At 38.1% G+C, this 23,327-nt stretch overlaps 3 protein-coding genes across 6 annotated transcripts; 1 reads left to right on the forward strand and 2 right to left on the reverse strand.

Annotated features, from left to right (window-relative positions):
• The first annotated feature begins 1,757 nt into the window (after positions 1–1,757).
• On the forward strand, positions 1,758–5,659 carry si:ch211-127m7.2 (uncharacterized). The gene is made up of 3 exons (XM_053631169.1): positions 1,758–2,278; positions 2,965–3,037; positions 3,896–5,659. Exons 1-3 carry the CDS (start codon positions 2,136–2,138, stop codon positions 4,205–4,207), a joined length of 528 nt encoding a protein of 175 aa, XP_053487144.1. The 5' UTR covers positions 1,758–2,135; the 3' UTR covers positions 4,208–5,659.
• A 93-nt stretch (positions 5,660–5,752) lies between these two features.
• Positions 5,753–16,693, reverse strand: ergic2 (ERGIC and golgi 2). Its single transcript, XM_053631164.1, has 14 exons — positions 16,401–16,693; positions 15,822–15,954; positions 15,477–15,585; positions 15,294–15,340; positions 14,979–15,046; positions 14,855–14,895; positions 12,789–12,890; positions 12,539–12,634; positions 10,990–11,045; positions 10,624–10,722; positions 10,322–10,419; positions 7,524–7,686; positions 7,350–7,429; positions 5,753–7,191 (listed from the first exon to the last, which is right to left on the reverse strand). Exons 2-14 carry the CDS (start codon positions 15,925–15,927, stop codon positions 7,126–7,128), a joined length of 1,131 nt encoding a protein of 376 aa, XP_053487139.1. The 5' UTR covers positions 15,928–15,954; positions 16,401–16,693; the 3' UTR covers positions 5,753–7,125.
• Positions 16,694–17,135: 442 nt separating this feature from the next.
• kxd1 (KxDL motif containing 1) lies at positions 17,136–23,221 on the reverse strand. 4 transcript variants are annotated; one of them, XM_053631168.1, is made up of 6 exons: positions 23,045–23,221; positions 20,815–20,893; positions 19,615–19,736; positions 19,376–19,528; positions 19,219–19,265; positions 17,136–18,607 (listed from the first exon to the last, which is right to left on the reverse strand). In XM_053631168.1, the coding sequence occupies exons 3-6, from the start codon at positions 19,707–19,709 to the stop codon at positions 18,360–18,362; spliced, it is 543 nt and encodes a 180-aa protein (XP_053487143.1). In that variant the 5' UTR covers positions 19,710–19,736; positions 20,815–20,893; positions 23,045–23,221; the 3' UTR covers positions 17,136–18,359. The 4 variants fall into 4 exon arrangements, with proteins under 4 accessions (XP_053487143.1, XP_053487142.1, XP_053487141.1 ...); XM_053631167.1 differs by lacking the exon at positions 20,815–20,893; XM_053631166.1 differs by having other exon boundaries at positions 19,615–20,893.
• Positions 23,222–23,327: the final 106 nt, after the last annotated feature.

A 23,327-nucleotide genomic window follows, 5' to 3' on the forward strand; every position in this document is an offset into this window, starting at 1 on the left:
GCTATGCCAACATTGTGAGTGAGATTTCTGAACCAATTAACCTTTTTTGCTGTGTGGAAATGAGAATTATGGGGGTAAAATGTGTGTAAAGCCATACATCACTTTCTTTTCTTCCTCACCATGCCCTTGTCTTTGCTTTCCGGTGCGTCACTACTTTTCACGAGAGGCCCCATGAAATAAAAAAATAGAAATTTTGTGGCTTTTAGTATGAATATGTTAGCCTTAAGTTTATCTTTAAGCTGCTGTACTCCAAACAACAACATTCACATTTAGAAGATATATGCATTCCAAATTTACAGTCTCTCTAATTTTGATGACATCATTCTGCACTTCAAAAACCAATTCCTAACGTTGTGTTATATTCTCTTGAATGTTCTCCTGATGTTCTTATTTTATTACCATCGTCCCAGAATGTTGCTGGGAGATTTTTGTGGGACAACCTGTTAAAAATCTTATACAGAACATTCTCTAATGGTTGTTTTTTTTAAATAAATAAATAAATAAATAAAATTTATAGCCATTTAATAAGTTGACAATTAGACTGTTATAAACCTCAAATCAAGTTCTGTAATTACAAATTTTCACCATCATTAAACTCATAATGACTACATTGCACAACCACTCATGTACATGTTCCTCTTAATACTGTTATTGCATTTCCAGTTCAGCCACTATACTCAATGGCTGTATTTTACAGTCAGTGTCTGTATCTTTCATCAAGCATAGGCTCTATAAAGGTAAGACATGTTGTATCAATGTTAGCCCAAACAGGTCACTATTAAGTAGCTTTTGCTGTTGCCACCGGGGTGTCTTAAGTTGAAACTGGATATTTCCCATAATACTAGTTTCTAACACATACATTAAATTATTGTGTGATGTTCACCGACAAAAAACCATGATGACCCTGCTGAAAACAAAATAGAGCCCCATATAGAATTTGTAATGGTTTTAATGGTTATAATGATAATTGTATTGGTTTTAATGGAAACTGGAATGGTCCCTGAGGGTCTCTATAGGTAATTTGTTGCCTTCTATTGGTGGCATGTTATGTCTAATGGATTCCATTAAGGACCAATAATGGTAATGGTTCTAATGGTTAGGTGATGGTTTGTAATGGTATTTGTTGTAGAAATTATTAGAATTTCTGTGATAATTTCTATTGCGTTTTTTTCCAGCAGGAAAGCCATATGATATAAAGGTAAATACTGCTAATGTTAGTCATGTTATCAGCATATTTCTGAAACTGTTCTGTCTTAAATACCTTACAGTGGACACTCATTGTGATGTAGTGAAAAACCTGAAGGACAAATTGGTGTCTCACTGTACTGGCAAATGTAAACAATGCAGTATTTCAGAAAGGAAATGCATCGTAACAGTCTAAAACCCAGACTTTTCTGACAGCTCTGAACTTTGACAGTTAAATCAGTTAAAGGTAGTTAGTAGTGTAATGTAAGGATTTAACTGAACTCTAGCAAACAGTTCCAGTCATAGTAAGGATAGTCATTACTGTAGTTTAGCTTTTCAGATTTGTTGACATTTGCTTTTTAGAACTTAAAACCTGACGTTAATGCAGCAGACTAATATTATTAAGGGAACATGTTTGTTTTCTGCATTCTGAGATGCACTGTAGGATGTAATTATTGTCAACTTTCCCTCCTGTGTCAGAATCATTATTTCGACATATGACACTGTGGAAAATGACTGAATCTTCACTTTACTCAATACTACTCAAGGGGTCGCGGGATTTGATTTGAGACGTGCCCTGTGAGACTGAAAACATGGCGACCATGAGACAGGGGAAATCACATGGAGCTGTGTGTTTTGGCGTTTCACAAGTTGTGTCCCAAATGATGCACTATACACTATGTACTCAACCGTATCCTGTATGAATTTTATAAGGTTATTTGTTTCATCGGAGTCTGATATTAACACCCCCCCGCGACAGTTGAGTGCATCATCCGGGTACTTTTTGTATTTGGAATGTTCAGCGTGAACACACTACTCGCACTATTTATACTACAAATCGGCATAGAATAGTGCACAAGTACGCGAATTGGGACACACCCACAGTGTTTTCTTGGTGTTTATGACTAGCTCGTTTGCTGGAAACTCGTTTGGATAAACTGAAGATTTGTATGTCTGTAAAACGGAATCTTCCAGCCTGGATGATGGTCGCATCTGACCATAAAAGTGGCAAAGAAAAGCGGATTAGAGAGTCGCTAAAGAGGAAACCGGAAGTAAACACGAAGAAATGTGTACGGAAAAAGTGCACCAAAAGGTATGGTTGTAGAAATTAGGGCTGGGTAAAAAATATCGATTGCCGATTTTAGTCGATCTTCAATTTAACGAAACGATATCTGTTTGGTAAATCCCCGAATCGATTCTTAATGCGTGCTTTACTTGAGAGGTTGTGAATATTATCTGTAGTTCGCCTCTCGTCCTGAAGATGTCGCCATCTTTCATGTTCTGAATTTTGAAAACGGTTTTATTTCTTAAACATGTTTCAAGCTATTAATGAATTTCACTGTTGCACATTTACAACGTTTTATTTATTTTTTAACAGTAATGTGCAGTTTGTGCTTAGCTTGTGTGCACTGTATGTACATATTTATGATTTCTTGTTACAATGTTTGTTACTCAAAGTAAAAGTAAATAAACATAATTGTGTGAGCCCTATTGTTAACGTAAATGTGTATTTCAGTAATATAGATAAGTAGGAGGGTTTCAGTTATCAACATTTATATTAAAACATGGATTCCATGTCTGCAAAACTAACATTTTAAATGAACTACTGATAACTAATCGACATTGAATCGAATCAAAATCGAATCGATTGAAACAAAGTATTAAGAATCGAATCAAATCGGCAAATTGGTCGCAATACCCAGCCCTAGTAGAAATAGTCTTTAATTAAACATTTCATTTTCACTTTGATACTTGGTGAAAAAAGGTGTTTTTTTGCAGGATGATGTACTGGATGAATGAAAGGGAGCTCGTTGAAACAGCACTCAGTGTTCTAAGTAGAGATAAAGGAGAGGTGAGGTAAAATCCTGTTTATTGACCTCCAGACATTTGGTAGTAAATATGCCCTTGGCTTTAAGGAAGCTGAAAGATATCTTACCTTATCAGCTGGCAAAGATGGTCTACCAGTTTGACCAGCTAAGCCTGTGTTTTGGCAACTGGTAACTGCTCAGATCTAGTTGGACCTGCTGGGCCCTTGAGCAAGGCCCTTAACTCTCAGCTGCTCAGTTGTATAAATGAAATGAATGGAAATAACTCACTGTTGCAGAGGATGGGCCCCACATGGACATCCTAAAGATACATGAGATTACTGTGGATGGTTCCACTTAAAAACCATGAAGATGGCTTTGTACTACAATTGCTATGATAGGTTTAGGACTGCAATTGCCATGAACAGTTTTGCACTCAAGTATCCATCAGTGAACTGTTGATAACTTCAACAAAATAGACTTCATATTAAAACTATAATGAATTTCCTGTTTACACAATTGCACCTTTGACCATGTGGTACACAGTTATAGAAGGGAAGTATTTATTATATAATTGCACTATCCAGTGTTACCCAGATGAAGATGGGTTTACTTTTCTTTTACTTGTCTTCCTCACATCACCTCAGGGAATTTTTCCTTGGCTTGCTCATTGAAGATAAATTTATATCTTGAATTTATAGAGTTCTGTAAATCTGCTTTGTGACAATGTCCATTGTTAAAAGCGTTATACAATTTTTTTTTTTATATTGAATTAATGTAAATGTAAGTTGTATCACCTTTACATTTTAATAAAGGTAGTTACATTGTGCACATCATGTCTCTTCTCATCTTCTTATGTCATTCATGTAATCATTCACATAACCTTGTTTGTCTTATTATGAAAGACATCTGGAGAAGACAGATGGGCTCCGCTGACCACTGACATGACCGTGATTCCAGAGACTGATCATGAAGAGACGACAGACTCAGAAGTTTCTCAGCCAGCCGTGGATATTGCTGAGCAAGAGACAGTACCATACAGCAAGTGTTTAGAGGCGAGACGGTGCAGTAGTGTATCTGAGAGCTCTGATGAGCAGGGATTAGCATCGTCAGTGGTTTTGGAGAAGGAAGATGAGTCTGAGGAGCAGAATCACAACTCTCAGCGTGATTCTGATCATGAAGCTCTGCAGGTGCTGCGAGAGATCTTTTTCAGCTGATGTTGAAACCTGAGTGCTTGGGTTTTGTGTTCACAGCAAGAAAACTGATGAACTGGTAACTCGGGGACAACACCAGATAATTCTGTATTATTGTCCTCTGTGTAAAGCCTTCACTTCGAGTGTCCTGTGTTGCCATAAAGTTTAGTCCAAGTCAGCATCAGCTAAACTCCCCCCCCCCTCTTTCAGAGGGAAAAAACAGAAGAGATATAGATATGAATAATGGGTGGCAAATTAAGTGTTCTATTAAAGTATTGGGCCACCACCAGAACAGATTCAAACCATCTTGGCACAGATTCTGCAAGTCTCTGGAATGGTACTGGAGTCATGAACACTGTTCTTCCCTTAACTGCAGTTAGGGTGGTGGTGGTGGTGGTCTAACATCTCACTCTACAATCTCCCATAAATAAGTATTCAATTATGTCGAGATCTGGTGACTGTAAAAGCCATAGCATATGACGTAAATCATTTTCATCCTCATTAAACCATTCAGTGAGCCTTCGTGCTCTGTGGATGGGGCAGAGCCATCCTGTTAGAGACCAGGACATAAATGAACTTTGTATTGATTTGCAGTGTGTCTTGTCTTGAAGGGCACAAGTGGAATTAAACCATACCAGAGTAAAATATCCTCCAGAGCCTCTGGACTTCCTCAGTGTAGGGGTAAAAAAAACAAAAAAAAACGACAGTACTCTTCTCTTGGTTCACACCACACATTCATTCACACACCAACTATTTGAGAGTATGTTGATGAACGTATCACTATATCACTACTATATCACTTATATGCAGTAGCAGTGGTTTTTTTTTTTTGTTTTTTTTTTTTTTTACACACCAGTGAACCCTAAAATATGCATTCAGCTGTATAATGAGTGATTTATACACTACAACCCTACTATAATATCCTTCTCTGTATAATCGTCGATGATTTTTGTTGAGTCTCATCATGTATTGCAGTGCAGAGAATCTCTGTTCTCAATCACCTGAAGAAAAATACCAACTATTTCAAAATCACTTAGATCTTTTCCTCTGGCCATCTTGAGCCAAAATCACAGTCGCTCTGCATTATTATACATTCTACAGAGTATCAGAAGATGCAAAATGCTGTCTGTACGCATCTTGTTTTTCTTTAATTTGTCACTCATCTGTGTGAGTATATACACCAACTCATTTTCATAAGTCCTTTGCATGTACTGGACACATCCCATTTCCTTGTAAACTTTGCACATTCTGTAGTTTTATTACTAAAGTGCAACTTGTATGGTCTGAATTAATTTCGATGAAAAGTGATAACAGATCTGAACAGCTGCCATACTAAGTGTAACCCTTATGAATGAATAAACGTCATATGTTGCATGTTATGTATGATTTTACATGTCGGCTGTCACACTATATTACCAAAGCTGAAGAATTCCCAGTATGTTCATGATACTTGGCAATAAAGTGTCTTATACTTTATGTGCACAGTGTGAGAATGTTTATACCTAATGGAGTAATATCAGTCAAGTGTGTAGTGTACCTCCCTGAAACAGGACAGACTGGAAAAAAAAAAACAAGAAAGCAAGATTTTTTATCAAGACTTGCATCAGGGCAAAGGACTCAAACCAACACAAGCACAGACAGTCCATCATATGTGTATACAAATTTCATTCTTAATCAAACCCTTCTGGTTTAGGACAAAAAGAATGGGTGAGGAATATGCATAAGAGGGTGAGATAGTAGTGAAAAAGTTTTATAACCATTGTTTAAAATATGCTTCAAAGGAATATTTATTAGCATCTCACTTCTGTGATGTTTATCCGTCTAAAACCCGTCATTCAGCTAACTGCTGATAAAAACAAATTCCTTCGACATGGGTTCCCCTGCTACAGCTAATCTCCAGCCCACAAAACAGTTATGAAGTTAACTTCCTATACATTCCCAGCTCATTCTCTACTCGTGAGAATTCTCACCAGCCTCCTACACACTATTCAACAACTTCTAGTGCTACCCATATACTCTTCGCCTGTCGTACACAAACCATAAGCCGGCAAAGCAGACAAGAATTCAAGTTCTCAGAGTCCCCCCCCCCCTTTTACAGTCCCACAATCACTCCAGATCATTTACTTTGGACTGCACTCACAAATTAACTGTCAGAAAATTGATTCAGTTGCTTCCTCCTCAGGAAAGTGCCCAATTCCTAAAAACAAACTACACGACTGTATCCACACACACATACACACGCATCTAATCAGAGGCTGAACATGATGTGACTTCCACATAATTCATAATACTGCTATGATTCATTGCATCTTCCAGGTTTTCCTGATTCACTGAATTTATTTTTAAATTACCTCTCTTATTTTCCAAGTCATAATTTATCATTTATGGCTAATAATACAAGAGTCACATCTCGAGTGGCATTGCTATTATACAAAAAACAACAACAACAATGTTTTAAAAAAATGTATATCTGGGTAAAAAGTGGAGGATACTGCAGTGACGGCTGGACAAAAGATAAATCAGTCTAAAACATGACGTTTAAAGTCTCGGGCTGGTTTCAAAATGAAAGCGCTGCCCCTCACAAGCACAATAACTACTTATCAAATAAAAATAAAAAAACCCCAAAAAAACAGGTTCCCCGAAGGTAACGTCTCCCTAAGATGCTGAGTGGAGAAATGGAGTATAGATGATCGACACTGTTATCATAATGAAAGAAATGGTGAAGTGTCCTGCTGGTAATGAATGCAATCAAACAATCAATGCTTTTGTTTACAGCCTGAGTTACAGTTATGTGCTTGGAGCAGGCGGCCCTTCAAAATACCACATTGCCAGAGAAGTCAATAATAACAGCTTTGGCGAGCTGATTGGTAGTTTAGTCCCATGGTGTGCTTGTGTCTCAGATGGAGAAGATCCTCGGGTACAGGGGAACCAACACGGAGCTGCTAGAGCCCACCGTTCTCTGATAGTAGAGGCGTTCGGCTGTTTGCGTGGCCATCCACAACACTGACCTACCAAACCACAGAGGGTTAAAGTTACACTAACTCACCTTCAGGGTTTGAAATAGTCTACTGAACTGCTACAGCATAACTTTAACAGCGTTAAACTGAGATGAAAACTCGGTCAATCACTTATTTAAAAAATTTAAATAAAAAAATAAATAAAATACCTGTTTGGGTTTATAGACTCCAAGTTTAAAGCGACAGCAGATAGTATCTACAAAGAAGCCAACCAGTCTGTGCAGCATGCCTACGGGGAAAAAACAAACAAACCACAGAATACGCACACACTCCAAGATATAATTCTTTGCATGAAACACAGCTACCAAGTATGTGTAGTGTACCTGTTGTAGAGAAGATGCCGCCGATGATGCCGCATAAACGCACGAGGAACTGCCACAGCGGCATGTGCTGTTCTGTTACTCGGACCATGAGCGAGCTGAGATCATACTTCATAAAGATTCCCGAGACACCATGACTTCCTGCTGCATGGTTAATTACCCGCTCCTGCAACAACACAACCAACAGGCTCAGTAGCTCTAAACTGATACATGTAGAAAAGAACAAATACATCTGGAATGAAAATAAAGCAGAATGTTTTAAGGCAGGTGGTTTGATATTTGCTGAAAGAGTGAAGTTTTTAATCTAGTTTTTTTTTTTTTATTGATCCCTTTTTGCAGCTCCAGCTATTATTATTGGATAAGTTCCAGCCACAGGACTCACATTTGTCCTCGATCACTAAGCCATTTTACTTCATCTAATTTGCTTTATAAACTGAAGGACACGAAAAAAGCTACAAGCCCTACAAAAGCAATTCAAACACATCAGAATTTATCTCCAACATTTAAAACCAAGACAATGCCATCCTTTCTGACAGAAATAAGAGCAATATCCCTATATTGAATAAAAGAATATGCCTAGGCATTAGAAAAATAATAAGAAAAATAAATCTCTTGTTTAGCTTAGTCGTAATGCACTGGGCTTAGTGGTTTGCACGGGTTTGAATCCCGCCTCCACCCTGTCCAAAGACATGCGTTGTAGGTTGGTTTGCATTTCCAAATTGTCCGTAGTGTGTGAATGGGTGTGTGATTGCGCCCTGCGATGGGATGGCACCCCGTCCAAATCAAGCATTTTTGGTCACAACAATCACAAAAAAAACTTTAGAAAACCTCCAGAAATCCTGTACGGACTGAATAGCCAATCATGGGCGTCTGTGAGCTTATGCACGCTGAAGTGGGCAGATAGTGCTTTCCTCTGAGAGTGTTACACCACCCCTTGATGTTGCATGAGTCAGCTGGCTTCATGGGCCTCTAAGAAAGCATGTCATATCCTTCACCTTCCTTGGTTGTTAGCTGTCGTGTGGTAGCGGAGAGCTGGCTGGACAGTGGGAATTACCCATAAACGAATTAGCGAGAAAATCAGGGAATTTCTTTTAATGTGGAAAAAAGAGCTGAAGGCAGGTCAGGGAAAACTATAGACTGTAGCTCTGTAGCTTATATATACACACTCAGCAAAAAAAAAAAAAAAAAAGAAACGTCCCTTTTTCAGAAGACTGTACTTTAAAGATCATTTTGTAAAATCCAAATAAGCTTTACAGATCTTTATTGGAAAGGGTTTAAACGATGTCTTTCATGCATGTTCAGTGAACCATAAATAATTATTGCACATGCACCTGTGGAACAGTCCTTAAGACACGAACAGTTTACAGGCGGTAGGTAATTAAGGTCACAGTTACAATAAGTTAGGGCACTAAAGAGTCCTTTCTACTGACTCTGAAAAACACCAGAAGAAAGATGTCTAGAGTTCCTGCTCACCTGCGTGAACATTCCATAGACCTGCTGCAGGGAGGCATGAGGACTGCAGATGTGGCCAGAGCAATAAACTGCAATGTCTGTAATGTAAGATGCCTAAGACAGTGCTACAGGGAGACAGGAAGGTCAGCTGATTGTCCCTGCAGTGGAAAATTACATGTACCCGTGTGTCCCCCCCCAGACGTGATGGAGAACTTGCAAATGCCTTGGTGGAAGAGTGGAGTAACATCTCACTGCAAGAACTGACCAGTCTGGTGCAGTCCATGAGGATGAGATGCACTGTAGTACTTAAAGCAGCTGAAGGACACACCACATTCTGACTGTTACTTTTAATATTGACCCCCCCTTTGTTCAGGGACTCATTATTCCATTTCTGTTCATCAAACGTGTGTGAAACTTATTCAGTTTATGTCTTAGTTGCTGAATATTTTTATGTTAATGTAACTATTTACACATGTTAAGAAATGTGCTGGAAATAAAAGCAGTTGAATGCGAGAGGATGTTTCTTTTTTTGCAGAGTATATATGCGCTGAACATGTGACTAGACATTGCCATGGTGTAAAACACAATCTGCCTTTATTTATTTATTTTAAATCTGCCGTTTTAATCACTCAAATTCCCAATAGTCCTCAGACTGTCCCATACTCCTTAGACACACATCTGTGCTGTTGTTATGGCAACCAGTGTGGAGAAGCAAGCAAATGTGCCTAAGGTCTGAAAAACATATTTGGTTTGCTTGGTCTAATAATCAAATTTAAGTAAAATATTTGCTCTGCTGTCTAAATATAGGCTTAGTTTAGATCTTTCAGAACTTCATTTGCTAATAACCCATCATACAAGACAAGCTTTTCTAGATTAAATCAGACGTAATAAAGCTAGTGTAATTTTTCTTTCAAGCCCGTGCAGACTGCTGAGTGTTTAGTTGATTTAATTTGGTCTACAGTCCTACATATGTGCTTAGTTACAGCTAAAGCCAGTTGTAACCAGGAATGTCACACGCCTGTCGCTAGTTCTACAACATGTTCTTGCTCTTTCCACGTGAAAGCATGCCACACCTTTTTGTGACTCTTTCCAACTTCACTTCTAGTCCTATTATTTTTAGGCAAATGTTTAAAAGACATTGGATTTAAAATCTCAATTCTCTATATTAAAGATGACAAAATCTCAATATGTGTACCGACTTTCCAAAATTCAAATTCAGTGTTTCACTTGCTTTCTTACTTTTCAGGTTTTTAAGAACTGTTCCACTGCTTTAGAAGTTCTGTTTATTTGCGTTTAAAAAAATAGTCACTGGTTTCTAAGCGCAATACCGTTTATTTTCATTAACCTACCCGTTCTGTAACGGAGTACTGATGCGTATCAGTGGTCACTTTGTAGGTCTTCAGTTTAGTCGGTACTATGGTGATGAAGTACTGAAACATCTGATTATCTGGCAAAAAACAATGGATTAAAAAGGAATAAGAAACAGACAACATACTGGGAGGAAAAAGTATAAAATCATTAACAGATCTTTTATGCTATTAAACAAAAACACAAGAAGTAAGTGTGTAATGACAAAGTAATGTGATTTTCTGGTATACGCTGTGGATCACACATCTATTGTGCTGTAAAACCTGTTTGGCGCCTCACTTACGATCTGTGCACACTTTCTCTGTGCCGTCCAGCGGGTTCAGAATGCCTGGGATTTCCTCGCCGAACGACAAGTGGTCTATTCGATGCGAGAAGTTGTAAGCTGTGGATTAATAGGAACACTACTTTTAAGACTGCAACAAAGCTCTACACTGACAAGAGGATAGGTCTGCATAACAAATGTCAAATGGAAATGACATTTTACTCTTCTCTTATCTTTAGGTCACTTGCAAGCTCCGGGTTTGACTTGAACATAAACAGAAGCGAAAAACATTTCCACCCTGCTAGAAAACACTGGTGCCATATCAGTCCCAGATCTTTCCTAGGACTCATTTCTTATAACTTAATTCACTGCAAGGGGAAAACTTACTGTCATGGCTGACGAGTGCAGCTAAGTGAGCATGGCCTCTTGGATGTGGAATGGCCCTGCAACAGAGAATACACACTCGTGAAAAGATAAGAAAATTTGTTAATATATATACTGTATTGCAGATGTAGTCTGTTCTGAATGCTGAAGCAGGATGTTGCAGCTAGCGTTCTGCTCAGAATAGACATATTTTCACTGGGGTTCTGTGTGTGATATAACTTCAGTTACTTCTTGCTAGTTTCTAGTGAAACCCATGCTGAGTAAGAGCACTGGTCAGTCTGAAGCTTGCATTTGACCAATCAGCTCAATCCCAACAGTTCAACAGGAAGTAGTTATTTTTGCAAGAAACTAAAATCAGCTATCACATCACATTTTAAGTTCCTGCAAACTTCTTGCAGCGGTAAAAGCAATCATTACTGTAAAGTAGGGTGCACAATCCCAATCGTGAATAATAACTGACAATACTGCATTCCTCATTCTTCACCAATACACACTATATGGTCAAAAGTTTGTGGACACCCAACACTATGCCCATATGTGCTTGTTAAACATCCCATTCCAGATTTAGTCCTCCTTTGTTGCTATAATAATCTCCTCTTCACTGGGAAGGCTTTCAATAGATTTTGGCGTATGGCTGTGGGAATTTGTGCTTGTACAGCCACAAGAGCATTTGTGAGCAATAGTGATGTTGGGTGAGGAGGCCAGTTCGACTTCCAGTTCATCCCATAAGCGTTCAGCGGGGTTGAGGTCAAACCTCTGTGCCATTCTTCCACTCCAACCATGGCTGACCGTGTCTTCATGGAGCTCGCTTTGTGCACGGAGGCATTGTCATGCTGGAACATGTTTAGGCCTCTTAGTTTCAGTGAAGGGAAATCGTAATGCTACAGCAAACAATGTAGACAATTGTGTGCCTCCAACTTAGTGGAAAAAGTTTGCGTAAGCCCCAGATACTAGTGTGATACAGCGTATGGCATCCACATACCTTTAGTCATATAGTGTATATGTATTTATTTCTTTACTGAAGCAGTAGTGACCATTATCCATACTCGATATTAATAATTGATTCAATATCACATTAATTGAAATCACTATCAACACGTTATGATATCAAGAAATGACATCACTGAACATGAATAAAAATACAATACGAGGAAAGAAAAACAAACAAACAAACGGGATATTCACATCTTTCAATTTCATGCAAAACATTTCTCAGGAGTGTGAATTTTATATCATGTATTCTTGAGTAATATGTATCAACTGAATAAAACCTTGCTTTAGTGTTTGATTAATGATGAATACTAGGTAACTGACTCAGACTTTTACACTTGGCTATATGAACAGTATTTCTTTTTCCTGAACAATGTTCATAAATACAAAAATTCAAACTGGCTGCCCAACAGGACCTTGAAGGTCTTGCAGAATTTTTTGAATATAATTATTCTGCTGTAAGGGCAAGATATTTACAGGTCAATAAGTAGCAAACGTCTATCACCAAATTACAAGATAGTTTAAGAATAAATGCAGGGGTAATGGTTGGGGAAATCCATACTTGCCGACCGTGATGTGGAAGTTTCCAGCCACTTTATTAACATAGAGGTGTCCATGTATTCTGCACGCGTTGAGTGGCTGTGTGGGGCTGTCCTCCCTGAGGAGAGAAAAGCATCAGGACACGGATTAACTGCACTCCTGAGACAGCACAATAGCAATCTTCTCAACTTTCATCAGCATGTTTGTTTGCAGATCTGATGCTGAATGAACGATGCGTTAAGAAAACAGACTGTGAGGAAATGAGGACTGACCTTGGGGGTAATGCAGTGGGGGCTCCTCTCATCACGTTTTTAAAGAGGACGTCCTGGAGGGAGTGCTCCTCTCGCAGCCTGTTCTGAATCAGCAGGAGTGTCCTTTGGGGGGGGGAGCATGAAAATAAAAACGAGTTTCGTTACTGAAGTGCAAGAATGAACAACTGTTAAGAGTGGAGTTTGCATGCACACATATTTTATTCATGCAAATTCATATTCATGTGGTAAAGTAAACCGCACATACTAATATCTTTTCACCTGGATTTTTAGATAATATTTATTTAGAGCATATGTAAGGAATAAAACACTTAGGAGTGTTGTGTTACAGGAAAACAATCAATTATTTTCAACAATTAATTTTTTTTTTTATTAACTGAAGTATGACATCATACTTTTTATTCCTTTCTAGCCATGTCTAATGCTGTTGAACATCCGAGAAACAAATTAGCACCAGTTATCGCTTACAGTTATAAACAGTCGTTCGGTCAACCAGCCTGTATTTCACTCACGTGACGTTAATAACATGCAAAGCGTAAAGTCCGCTGTCCTGTTACAAAGACCAAACCAGAGACTCCTTCAATAAATGTTAAATAAAGGTCTCTGAACAGAAAAGTTCACCATAAACAATTAAAACACAGACAATGTAGATACAAATCCCCGTGTATGCTGTTGCAACAGAAATGATAACCTATTACTTCCAGTGCATCTGATATGTATGGAAGCCCGTTTCTGCCAAGGAGGGAAAAAAATAAAGGTAACTGCGACTTTATGTCCTGTAATTTTGAGTTAACATTTCACAATTCTGACATTTTTTCCTCACAATCGCAAATTCCTATCGCACAATTTTGACTTTGTTTTTTGCAATTACAAGTTTACGTCTCACAATTCTGACTTTTTTCCCCCCCTCACAATTTAGACGTCCACTTGACATTTAATGAGTTACAAAGAACGCACAGACAAAGCACCAATCACTCTCTGTAAATAGACTATATAAGGACAACACTCATCAGCTAGTCAAGACAAGGAAAACCAGACACTAGTGCACGTTAGTTACCTGAAATTAGTCACATTTCAGGTATTGCTTCAAGTGGACATCTAAATTGTGAGGAAAAATATCAGAATTGCGAGAAGTCAGAATTATGAAATATAAACTCGCACTTCTGAAAAAAAAAAACTGGATTGTGAGACGTTAAGTCAAAGTGGCGAGAAGGAAAATCAGAATGGTGAGATGTAAAGTCAGAATTGCCAGAAATAAAGTATTATGAGATATAAACTCGCAATTCTGAAAAAAAGAAAAAAAAACAGGATTGAGATATAAAGTCAAAGCTGCGAGGAAAAAAAAAAATCAGAATTGCGAGATATAAAGTTGCAATTCTGATATACAATGTCACAATTACTTTTTTTTTTTTTTTTTTAAATCTTTTTTCCTCTCCATGGAAACCGGCTTCTATAGATTTGCCTTGTAGCCAGCACTAATGTCAGAGCTTCTGTTATAGGAAATGAATGCCTTCTAACCAATCAGAATTGAGAATTCCAACAGTGCTGTAGTATAAATGGAGTAATCTGGTGGCTTTCATTTTCAGTACTGCTCATGTGCACAAACATAACCGGAAAGGTAAGATCTGCCCCAGAAGCACCAAACACCATCCACTTACTTCAAATCAGCTTAATGGCAACCAAGAAATGTTTTCTCTTTAAGACAAACAACCAAATAAATATTTGCCTCTAAATTCACTCCGCTCAACGACGGCTAGAAATTTGAACTCGACATCACAAACTTTTTTGATGAATTTATTTGCAGGTTGGTCAGATATTTGGAAAGAAATGTGATTAATGATTCACTTCTGCAGACCTGGAGGTTTTTTCCCCCATTATCAGCCTTATTTATTCACATGTAGATGCGAAGATCAAATTATTGCCAAATTTGGACATTTTGAAACATGTAAACATGATCCGGTTCAAAACTAAACAGGTGTGGCATTTAGACATCCAACACGTACTTACTACACAGACGGAGGAATAAAATCGGTTATTACAGCGAGACGAATTTAGTGTGATGAATTTACCTATGCCATAGTCTCTGTTGAGGAGACAGCTCAAACAAAACCTGCAAAAGAGCCATAAAACATGTTATAAACACTGACGTAAGGCATTATTTACACCGGCTGTGTCCATTGTGTTCATACTCACCGGTTCATACTTCAAGCCATCGGATGCTACCATAGTTTCGGCCAGGTCCAACACATCTGCGCCCACAACTAGACCGTTTGACAAGATGGAATGAATGAGACAGAAACGTTTCCCAGAACATATAATCCAATCACATGAATCACTCTCTAACATCATATTCAGCCAAACGTTACCGTCAGTGTCAGTGGATCTGCTATTCAAACTCAACACAACGTTTTCATTAAATATGTTTAACATCAGTAAAGTCTGCTTGCACATCTTTTGTCATGTGACATTTTTAAAGGCAAGAGCACATAAAAAAATTAATATACTCACACTGACACCTCATGGCGACTGTAATATCTATATTTATTCTTAGTTTACTGTAAGAGAGGGGGATTAAAACAGAAGTCAGGCCTGTCAATAATCTCAGCAATTAACATTAATAGATTGCAAACAGACAACCAGGTCTTATACCGTGCTTGTTATTCATTAATGAAGAAAAAAACTAACTATTACCTAGAAAAATCCGTATCCACTTCATATTCGTACTTCATCCACGTGTCCCGATAGACAAAAAACTCAAAGAAGCCTAGCAGTGCCATGGCAGTGAAGGCGATCAGAGACACTGAGGACAAGAACAGCAACTTTCAGCTAAATGGCACTAATGGTACTAATGCACAAATGTCTCAGTGAGTGATTAAATCACGGGTTCTCCCAGGCTTAGTCCTGGAGAACCTACCATCCTGCACATTTTAGTGTTTTAACTGCTCGAACACACCCACTGGTCCACTAGGACCAGGACCAGGCTTGGGGGAACCTATGGATGAAATGAATGAAGTAAGAAATGGGATGAAAACTCACCGGTTCCACCACTAGCTGTTGTTTCCACATAACTCTCAGGAACCTTGGGGAAAGCATCCAACTCCTTTACTATATTTAGAGCTTTCTTTCGAGACAGTCTCCGCATCTTTGGAGCAACAGACCACTCCTGAACCTGTGAGGAATTGATCAGATGAATACCAACACATCTGTATACTGTGTATATGTATGTATGTATGTATGTATGTATATGTGTGTGTGTGTGTGTGTGTGTATATATATATATATATATATATATATATATATATATATATATACACACACACACACACACACACACACACACACACACAATATTAGCAGCTAGCGCGCATTACTATCCCACTATCCCTTAACTCCAAGCTAGCGACTTTTGTTAGCTTCTCCCTAACAGCCACGATGAAGCGATATCCAAACTGTCTGTCTGACAACCGGAACCAGGAAAACTAAAAAAAAAAGGAAACGTTAAAAAAAACCCTAATTAAAGCCGAAGCAAAACAACCGCCGGGATGACCAGATATCGCTAGCGAACACCTGTAATTTCACACGCTAGAAAAACTAGCTAGCGTTAACTGTACCTACCTGTAAAATGCTCTGCTAAATAATCATCGTTGATTCAGTGTTCCGAATGGAAACATTACCCCTGTGAACCCGGGGTTAGTAAACATGTAAACGGAGTGAAAGTGAAGAATGTTGTATCAGACGGACCCGCTGGGGCTTTGAGGCTGGAGTGGAATCGTGACGATGCCTTGCTGTTGCATCATGGGAGTTGTTGTACTTCCTCAACGCCTGCCGTTCAGTGAGTCGATTCCTTCGAGCGAATCGAACCGTTGGGAGTTTTCATTCATTTGATTCACCGTTCGGAAACCCAGCCTCAGCAGGGCCATTGATGGTTTCTATGTACAATTTCTTTTCTTTTTTTTAATGTGAATTTTACAACACATTTAATAATAGATATTGTCACAAAGCAGCTTTATAGGAATCCAGGTGTACATTTAGATAACTAACAAGACAGAAAGAACATCCATCCATCTTCAACCGCTTACTCCTTTTCAGGGTCGCGGGGGAACCTGGAGCCTGTCCCAGGGAGCATCATGTACAAGGCGGGGTACACCCTGGACAGGGTGCCAGTCCATTGCAGGGCACACATTCACACACACATTCACACACCCATTCATACACTACAGACACTTTAGACACGCCAATCAGCCTACCATGCATGTCTTTGGTAAAAATAAAGGTTATATTTGTTATTGCTAATGAAGCACACACATCATGAAAGTGACCATAATTGTGTTTACAATGAGATATTAAACCTGTCTTTCCACATAGTCATATTTATTTTAAATGGCCCAGCTTGAATATCACCAAGACGATGCAAACTGGCCAGTTTTTACAGACGCTAAAAAAAATGGATACATTCTACATCAGTTAAAGAAGCAATACTTAAAACACATGTGCATCAAACCAGCATGAGCTAGAGATTAAAAGAATGTGGAGCATTATAGGGCAAGGCATATTACTTTAATCTGACATGAAACTGTTAGTTTGAAATAATAAAAAACATACCATACAGTGCTGTGAAAAAGTATTTGGCCCATCCTGATTTCTTCTGTATATCTCATACTAAATTGTTTCAGAAAATAAAATATGAAACAAAGGCAACCTGAATAAACACAAAATACAGTTTTTAAATGATAATGTTATTTACTGAAGCAAAATTTATCCAATACCAACTGGGCCTGTGTGAAAATGTATTTGCCCCCATAGTTACTAATTCTGGACTAGACACAACCAGGCCTAATTACTGCAAACCCTGTTCAATCAAATCAACACTTAAATAGAACTTTTTCAACAGCATGAAGTTGGTTAAAAGGTCTTACCCAGTAACACACTATGCCAAATTTGAAAGAAATTCCACAAATGATGAGGAAGAAGGTGATTGAAATACATCAGTCTGGGAAGGGTTACAAAGCTATTTTTCATTGGTGATAGGTGCTGGATAACTTTTTTAGCTTCAATAAAAATAAATTTAAAAAAAGAACTGTATTGTGTGTTTACTCAGGTTGCCTTTGTTTTATGTTGTATTTCGTTTGAAGATCTAAAACTATTTAGTATGAGATGTACACAAAAACAGACGAAATCAGGACAAATACTTTTTCACAGTATATGTATAGTATATGTAATACTAATTTCTTCTAAAAAAAATTACAAAGCTTTAATTTACTTCAAAAACCCGAACGCTTTGACTAAAAACACATTTGGCAAACACAAAAATACAGCATATGTTAGCTCTGGATAATGTCTAGGAGTAGTATGTTAACATGACTAGACTTGAGAAGACCTGATGAAGAATTAATGAATTCCACAAGTAACATGGCAAAACATTTCAAACATTATATCACAAGAGCAGCAGCCTTCACGTCCTGTTAGTAGACAGTGTGAAATGATCTGTTATATCAGAAAATTTTGGCTAATAAATGCACAGCACAAAGCTATTCCAAATTTTTAGCAACATGTCCAAAAAATTCTGTAGATTCTCTAGATAATGACTGAATCTGGGCCTTCATCCAGCAGCACTGCCCTCTCAGGGCTGTTAGAGGTTGGAGTGTCTGGATTCTCCTGAGAAAGCTCCTCAGAACAGCGGCTGATGGTTGGCGAGATAATGTCAGGGCTCGTGTCACAAGATTCAGTGCTCTGTTCAGACGTGGCAGTGGTGGTGGCTACACTGGGGCCGACAGGGTCAAAGTCATCGTCATCATCCTCCAGACTGGAAGCCTCCCGAATATCTGTGGATGAATAAAGAGATCTGTGCTGAGCTATATCTGGAAAAAAATTGATAATATGTGAACAGCAAAAAATTACTACAGATAAAAATATATATCTAAATCTAAATATAATGTAATATAGATACAACTATCAATTATCAAAGCCTTGACCCGACAATAAACCTCAGATTTTCTCAGTATATCTTAATAAACAAACTGTTTCAACAATGTTACATATGAGCTCAGTTTGTGATGTCACAAAATGTTCAACAGCACTGAACCAAAAATCTCTGATATGTGATTTATTAGAGAATGACAGTCACTTGAAATGTTTAGCCACAGAAACTCAGATACTCTATATGTGACAAATGTGCGTTAGTTTATTAGCCATTAATTAACCAACTAGCTATTTAAGATGGCATGAGGACATGAAGGTGTTTCTAGGATGGAATAGAGCAATTTGCATATTCATGCATATTCATAAATCTTAGTATTTCTTATAAGGAGTAAATGTTTCTAGGCCATTTTAGTAGGTTCTCTGGCATTATGCAAAATAGTATTTAGAATGTAATTATGCAAGACACTTTGAGAGGTACTTTAATATAATGATAAGGGAAAATGGTAAAACTCACTGCTAAAGGCATTTGGATACTGCTTAGCAATCTTGCCTTTTAATGTCCTGAAAAAGATTAAATAATTTACATTTACTTAGTCCATTCACATAAAAAACTATCCCTCATACCTCCATCTTATGCCAAGCAAAAAGATAATAACTTATGCTCACAGCACCTTATTCGGCGAAAAACGCTATCCAAGTCCTTCTTCATTTCAATTAAAGTGCGAGTGTGGAGAAGAAAGCGGTCGTTCATCTGCTGCAACCGCACATTGGACAGGCCATTAAAATTAATGAGCATCTCGTTGGTCTTTTCGAAGCGGTCCAGCCTTGACAGTGAGTTACACAAGTGTTTAGAATTACAACCTTTTCATGGTAAGCCGTATGAAAATGTGATGGTTGGAAAAGAACTCACATGTGTCTCTGGGCCTGGATGATTGCATTTACGTCCTCGGAGTTGACCATGCTCAACATCCTGCTGCAGAAGATTCCAGAGGCAGTTGGATCCATTCTGCACAGCAGGAGGGTTGGCTTTAGCTGTGACAAAGCATTGATAAAACATGAAATATGTTCGAACATATGAGCTCTTGGGCATATATGTTCCTAATCAGTAGAGGAGCAAACACCTGGTCAGATTTTTCCCCAATCGCTTTCCTTCACTGTATGATAAACTTAAAGGTGTAATAGTCAATTTTTCACAATTCTTTAATAGTTTCAAAAATTTGTTTTAATTTTTTTTTTAATTATTAAGTCCTTGACAAAACCTGTTGTTTGGATTGCTTGTTTGTGTTTGGATGCCCCTTCTGTCAGTCATTTTATAGACACTACAGAATATGGGCCACCCAAGATCCTGGGGGCAGAGCTTCCTGAAGATGGGTCAGACTCAAGTGTCAGAGACCTAATCTTGAGACCTAATCTTAAAAGAAATTTTAAATAAATAAATAAATAAATAAATAAATAAATAAAGACCAACCATACCTTAAGTACTTGTAGTCAACTAAAAGAAAAAAAAATAAATAGATATACACTCACCTATAGGTGTACACTCATGTACACCTGCCCATTTGTGCAGTTATCTAATCAGCCAATCATGTGGCAGCAGCACAATGCATAAAGTCATGCAGATACAGGTCAAGAGCTTTAGTTAATGTTCACATCGATCATCAGAATGGGGAAAAAAATTTGATCTCTGTGACTTTAACCATGGCATGGTGGTTGGTGCCAGATGGGCTGGTTTGAGTATTTCAGATACTGCTGATCTCCTGGGATTTTCACACACATCAGTCTCAAGAGTTTGCACAGAACGGTGCAAAAAAAATACAACCCCCCCCCCCCCAAAAAAAAACAAAAACACAGTGATTGACAGTTCTGTGGGTGGAAAAGCCTTGCTGAACAGAGAGGTCAGAGGAAAATGGCCAGATTGGTTTGAGCTGGCAGGAAGGTTACTGCAACTCATATAATCACTCTTTACAACCATGGTGAGCAGAAAAACATCTCAGCATGCACAAAACATCAAACCATGAGGTGGGCGGGCTACAACAGCACAAGACTACACCGAGTTCCACTCCTGTCAACCAAGAATAGGAATCTAAGGCTATCATGGGCACATACTCACCCAAACTGGATACTTGGAGATCACCTAGCCTTTTTCCAGGATTAGATAGCTGCATCAATGAACAGGAGTACATGTGTTCCTATTAAAGTGGACGGTGAGTATATAAGCTGTTATATGTTATATTAAGAAAATGCATTAGCTATACCGAATAATTCCATCCATTCTTAGATGTAAGTTAATTTGTAAGTCAACCAAGAACATGCCAAACGGATGTCCAGGGATACCCGAACACATTATTCCGCTGGAATTGTCCTTAAATTATGTTCATTTTCATTACCTAGGCAGTGAATGCTGGTCAAAATATAATATCTATGAATAGCTCAACAATTAAACAATTATGGTTGAGCAATGCATTATAGCACAAGGTATCATCCATTAGCATAATAATTATGATGTGGCGCAAACTATTACTTACACACACACACTTAAAAGCAGACAGGCAGATACTTTTCTGATTTCAAATTTTCTCTGAAAACCAAACATGGGAAACAGAAAAGTAGTAACCCCCAAAAAACACTAAATTTACAGTTTTGCCATCTGTCCTTTTGTGTGTTTTGTACTTTGATGGGACAATGTGTGCTTTGTCTACTTTTAGTTTTTCCTCTACACGCATTTGCGGGAGAGAAAAAAGGTTGATTAAATAAGTAAATGAATAAACAATCCACCTCATTCGCATTCATTACACGCACGACTGTGCCTTCTGAATCACTGCTAATGACATCGGATGCATCTTTGAGGTGAGCTGAAACATATCAGCTCAAATGAAATATTTAAGACATATGTTATCAGCAAATAATCTGATGTGGGTGCCAAAAACTAAACCATATCCCTGCTAGCAGATTTCTACCACCTGCCCCTGCTCAGAGGTACTGAACAGATCCCACTTTGCCTCTCCTTTCACAATATTCTGGGTTCTATCATCAGTTTGAGCTCAACAGTTGCAACTATTAGTACTTGAGCTCCAGCTACAGACTCACAACAACGGCTTAAATTCAGAAACAGCATTCATCATTAGAAAACTCATGGCATGCCCTAGAGACAAGAGCAAATCACAAACACCAGGTCCTAACTTGGGATATAAACCAATCAGCCATAACATTAAAACCACCTTGTGCAGCCAAAACAGCTCGGACCCATCGAGACATGGACTCTACAAGACCTCTGAAGGTGTGCTGTGGTATCTGGCACCAAGACATTAACAGCAGATCCTTTAAGTCCTGTAAGTTGCGAGGTGGGGCCTCCATAGATCGGACTTGTTTGTCCAGTACATCTCACAGATGCTCGATCGGATTGATAACTGGGGAATTTGGAGGCCAAGTCAACACCTTGAACTCTTTGTCATATTCCTCAAACTATTCCTGAACCATTCTTGCAGTGTGACCAAGTCGTCTTGCCATCACAGTTTGGCCCTTGGCAAAACTGCTCAGATCTTTATGCTTGCCCATTTTTCCTGCTTCCAACTCATCAACTTCGAGAACTGACTGTTCACTTCTTGCCTAATATATCCCACCCCTTGACAGGGGCCATTGTAACAAGATAATCAATGTTATTCACGTCACCAATCAGTGGTTTTAATGTTATGGCTAATCGGTGTACATAAGGAAGTGATCTTTTAACAACAAAACTGCAGAAGAAATTCATAAAGTTTCTTATGATAAACACCTTTAGACATTAGGGCCCAGTGTTTTAGGTTAAAAATAAATGAGCAGGACAAGAAAATCCTTACCCAAACAACATGTGCTCAATATATATGTGCAATTAAGTATTTCTATATAAAATAAAGCTGTACAACCAGCTGTAGTGTGTAATATGCTGAAAAGTCTTATAGAAATATTATAACTAAAACACAACAAAATACAAGTTCTATATGCACAACAAAACTGCACCCTTACTTTGTGTGTGAATTTTCTAATTGTCTAAATAGCACACATGCCAAATTCTTCATAAATGATCCATCAGATCACACATGCAAACCTCCTTGTGGTAAATCTCACAGATGCTTTAGGAATATATCACTAGCTGTAGATAACTAATTAGCAAGCTAACTAGCTAGCTATATCCAAATCACTGCTATTACCTGGCAGGCTTCTTAACAAACCCAAGCGTTGATAGTATCTTCAAATATATATATATATATATATATATATATATATATATATATATTTAAAAAATCATAATATGCAATTGCAGCTAAATACAATCTCCAACTTTGTGCAAAGTATAAACAAACCTATCAGTGGATGCAGTCGTGTCTTTGTTGTCAAGCTGTCACGTGACATGAGTGTCACTACCGGAGGCTCTTAACAAACAAAAAGTCTTTATCGGACAAATTAGCTCTGTGTGTATGTGTTTTTTTAGCTAATGAAATTTTAGTATCACGACTAAATATATAATGAGAATGTGTCTGTAATTCTGAATATAAAGTCTAAAATATATGTTTTGTTCCGTTATTTCCGCCTTGTGTTTATCTCCCAAACAGCAGGTGGCGGTAGTGAGGTGTCGTGCACACACGA

Source organism: Ictalurus furcatus, chromosome 8 (assembly GCF_023375685.1).
Source record: "Ictalurus furcatus strain D&B chromosome 8, Billie_1.0, whole genome shotgun sequence".
In the NCBI taxonomy this organism is placed as follows: Eukaryota; Metazoa; Chordata; class Actinopteri; order Siluriformes; family Ictaluridae; genus Ictalurus; species Ictalurus furcatus.

Bases quoted from the DNA above. Each gene is read 5' to 3' on its own strand.
- kxd1 (XM_053631166.1), bottom strand. From the start codon at position 19,778: ATGTTCGAACATATTTCATGTTTTATCAATGCTTTGTCACAGCTAAAG. The intron at 19,529-19,614 runs GTGAGTTCTTTT...CTCACTGTCAAG, and splicing joins ATCCAGGCCCAGAGACACAT to GCTGGACCGCTTCGAAAAGA. The intron at 19,266-19,375 runs GTGCTGTGAGCA...AATCTTTTTCAG, and splicing joins AGCGTTTTTCGCCGAATAAG to GACATTAAAAGGCAAGATTG.
- si:ch211-127m7.2 (XM_053631169.1), top strand. From the start codon at position 2,136: ATGTCTGTAAAACGGAATCTTCCAGCCTGGATGATGGTCGCATCTGAC. The intron at 2,279-2,964 runs GTATGGTTGTAG...GTTTTTTTGCAG, and splicing joins CGGAAAAAGTGCACCAAAAG to GATGATGTACTGGATGAATG. The intron at 3,038-3,895 runs GTGAGGTAAAAT...TTATTATGAAAG, and splicing joins TAAGTAGAGATAAAGGAGAG to ACATCTGGAGAAGACAGATG.
- ergic2 (XM_053631164.1), bottom strand. From the start codon at position 15,927: ATGCGGAGACTGTCTCGAAAGAAAGCTCTAAATATAGTAAAGGAGTTG. The intron at 15,341-15,476 runs GTAATAGTTAGT...CCTCTCTTACAG, and splicing joins GTGGATACGGATTTTTCTAG to TAAACTAAGAATAAATATAG. The intron at 12,635-12,788 runs GTCAGTCCTCAT...TTCTCTCCTCAG, and splicing joins CCCACTGCATTACCCCCAAG to GGAGGACAGCCCCACACAGC.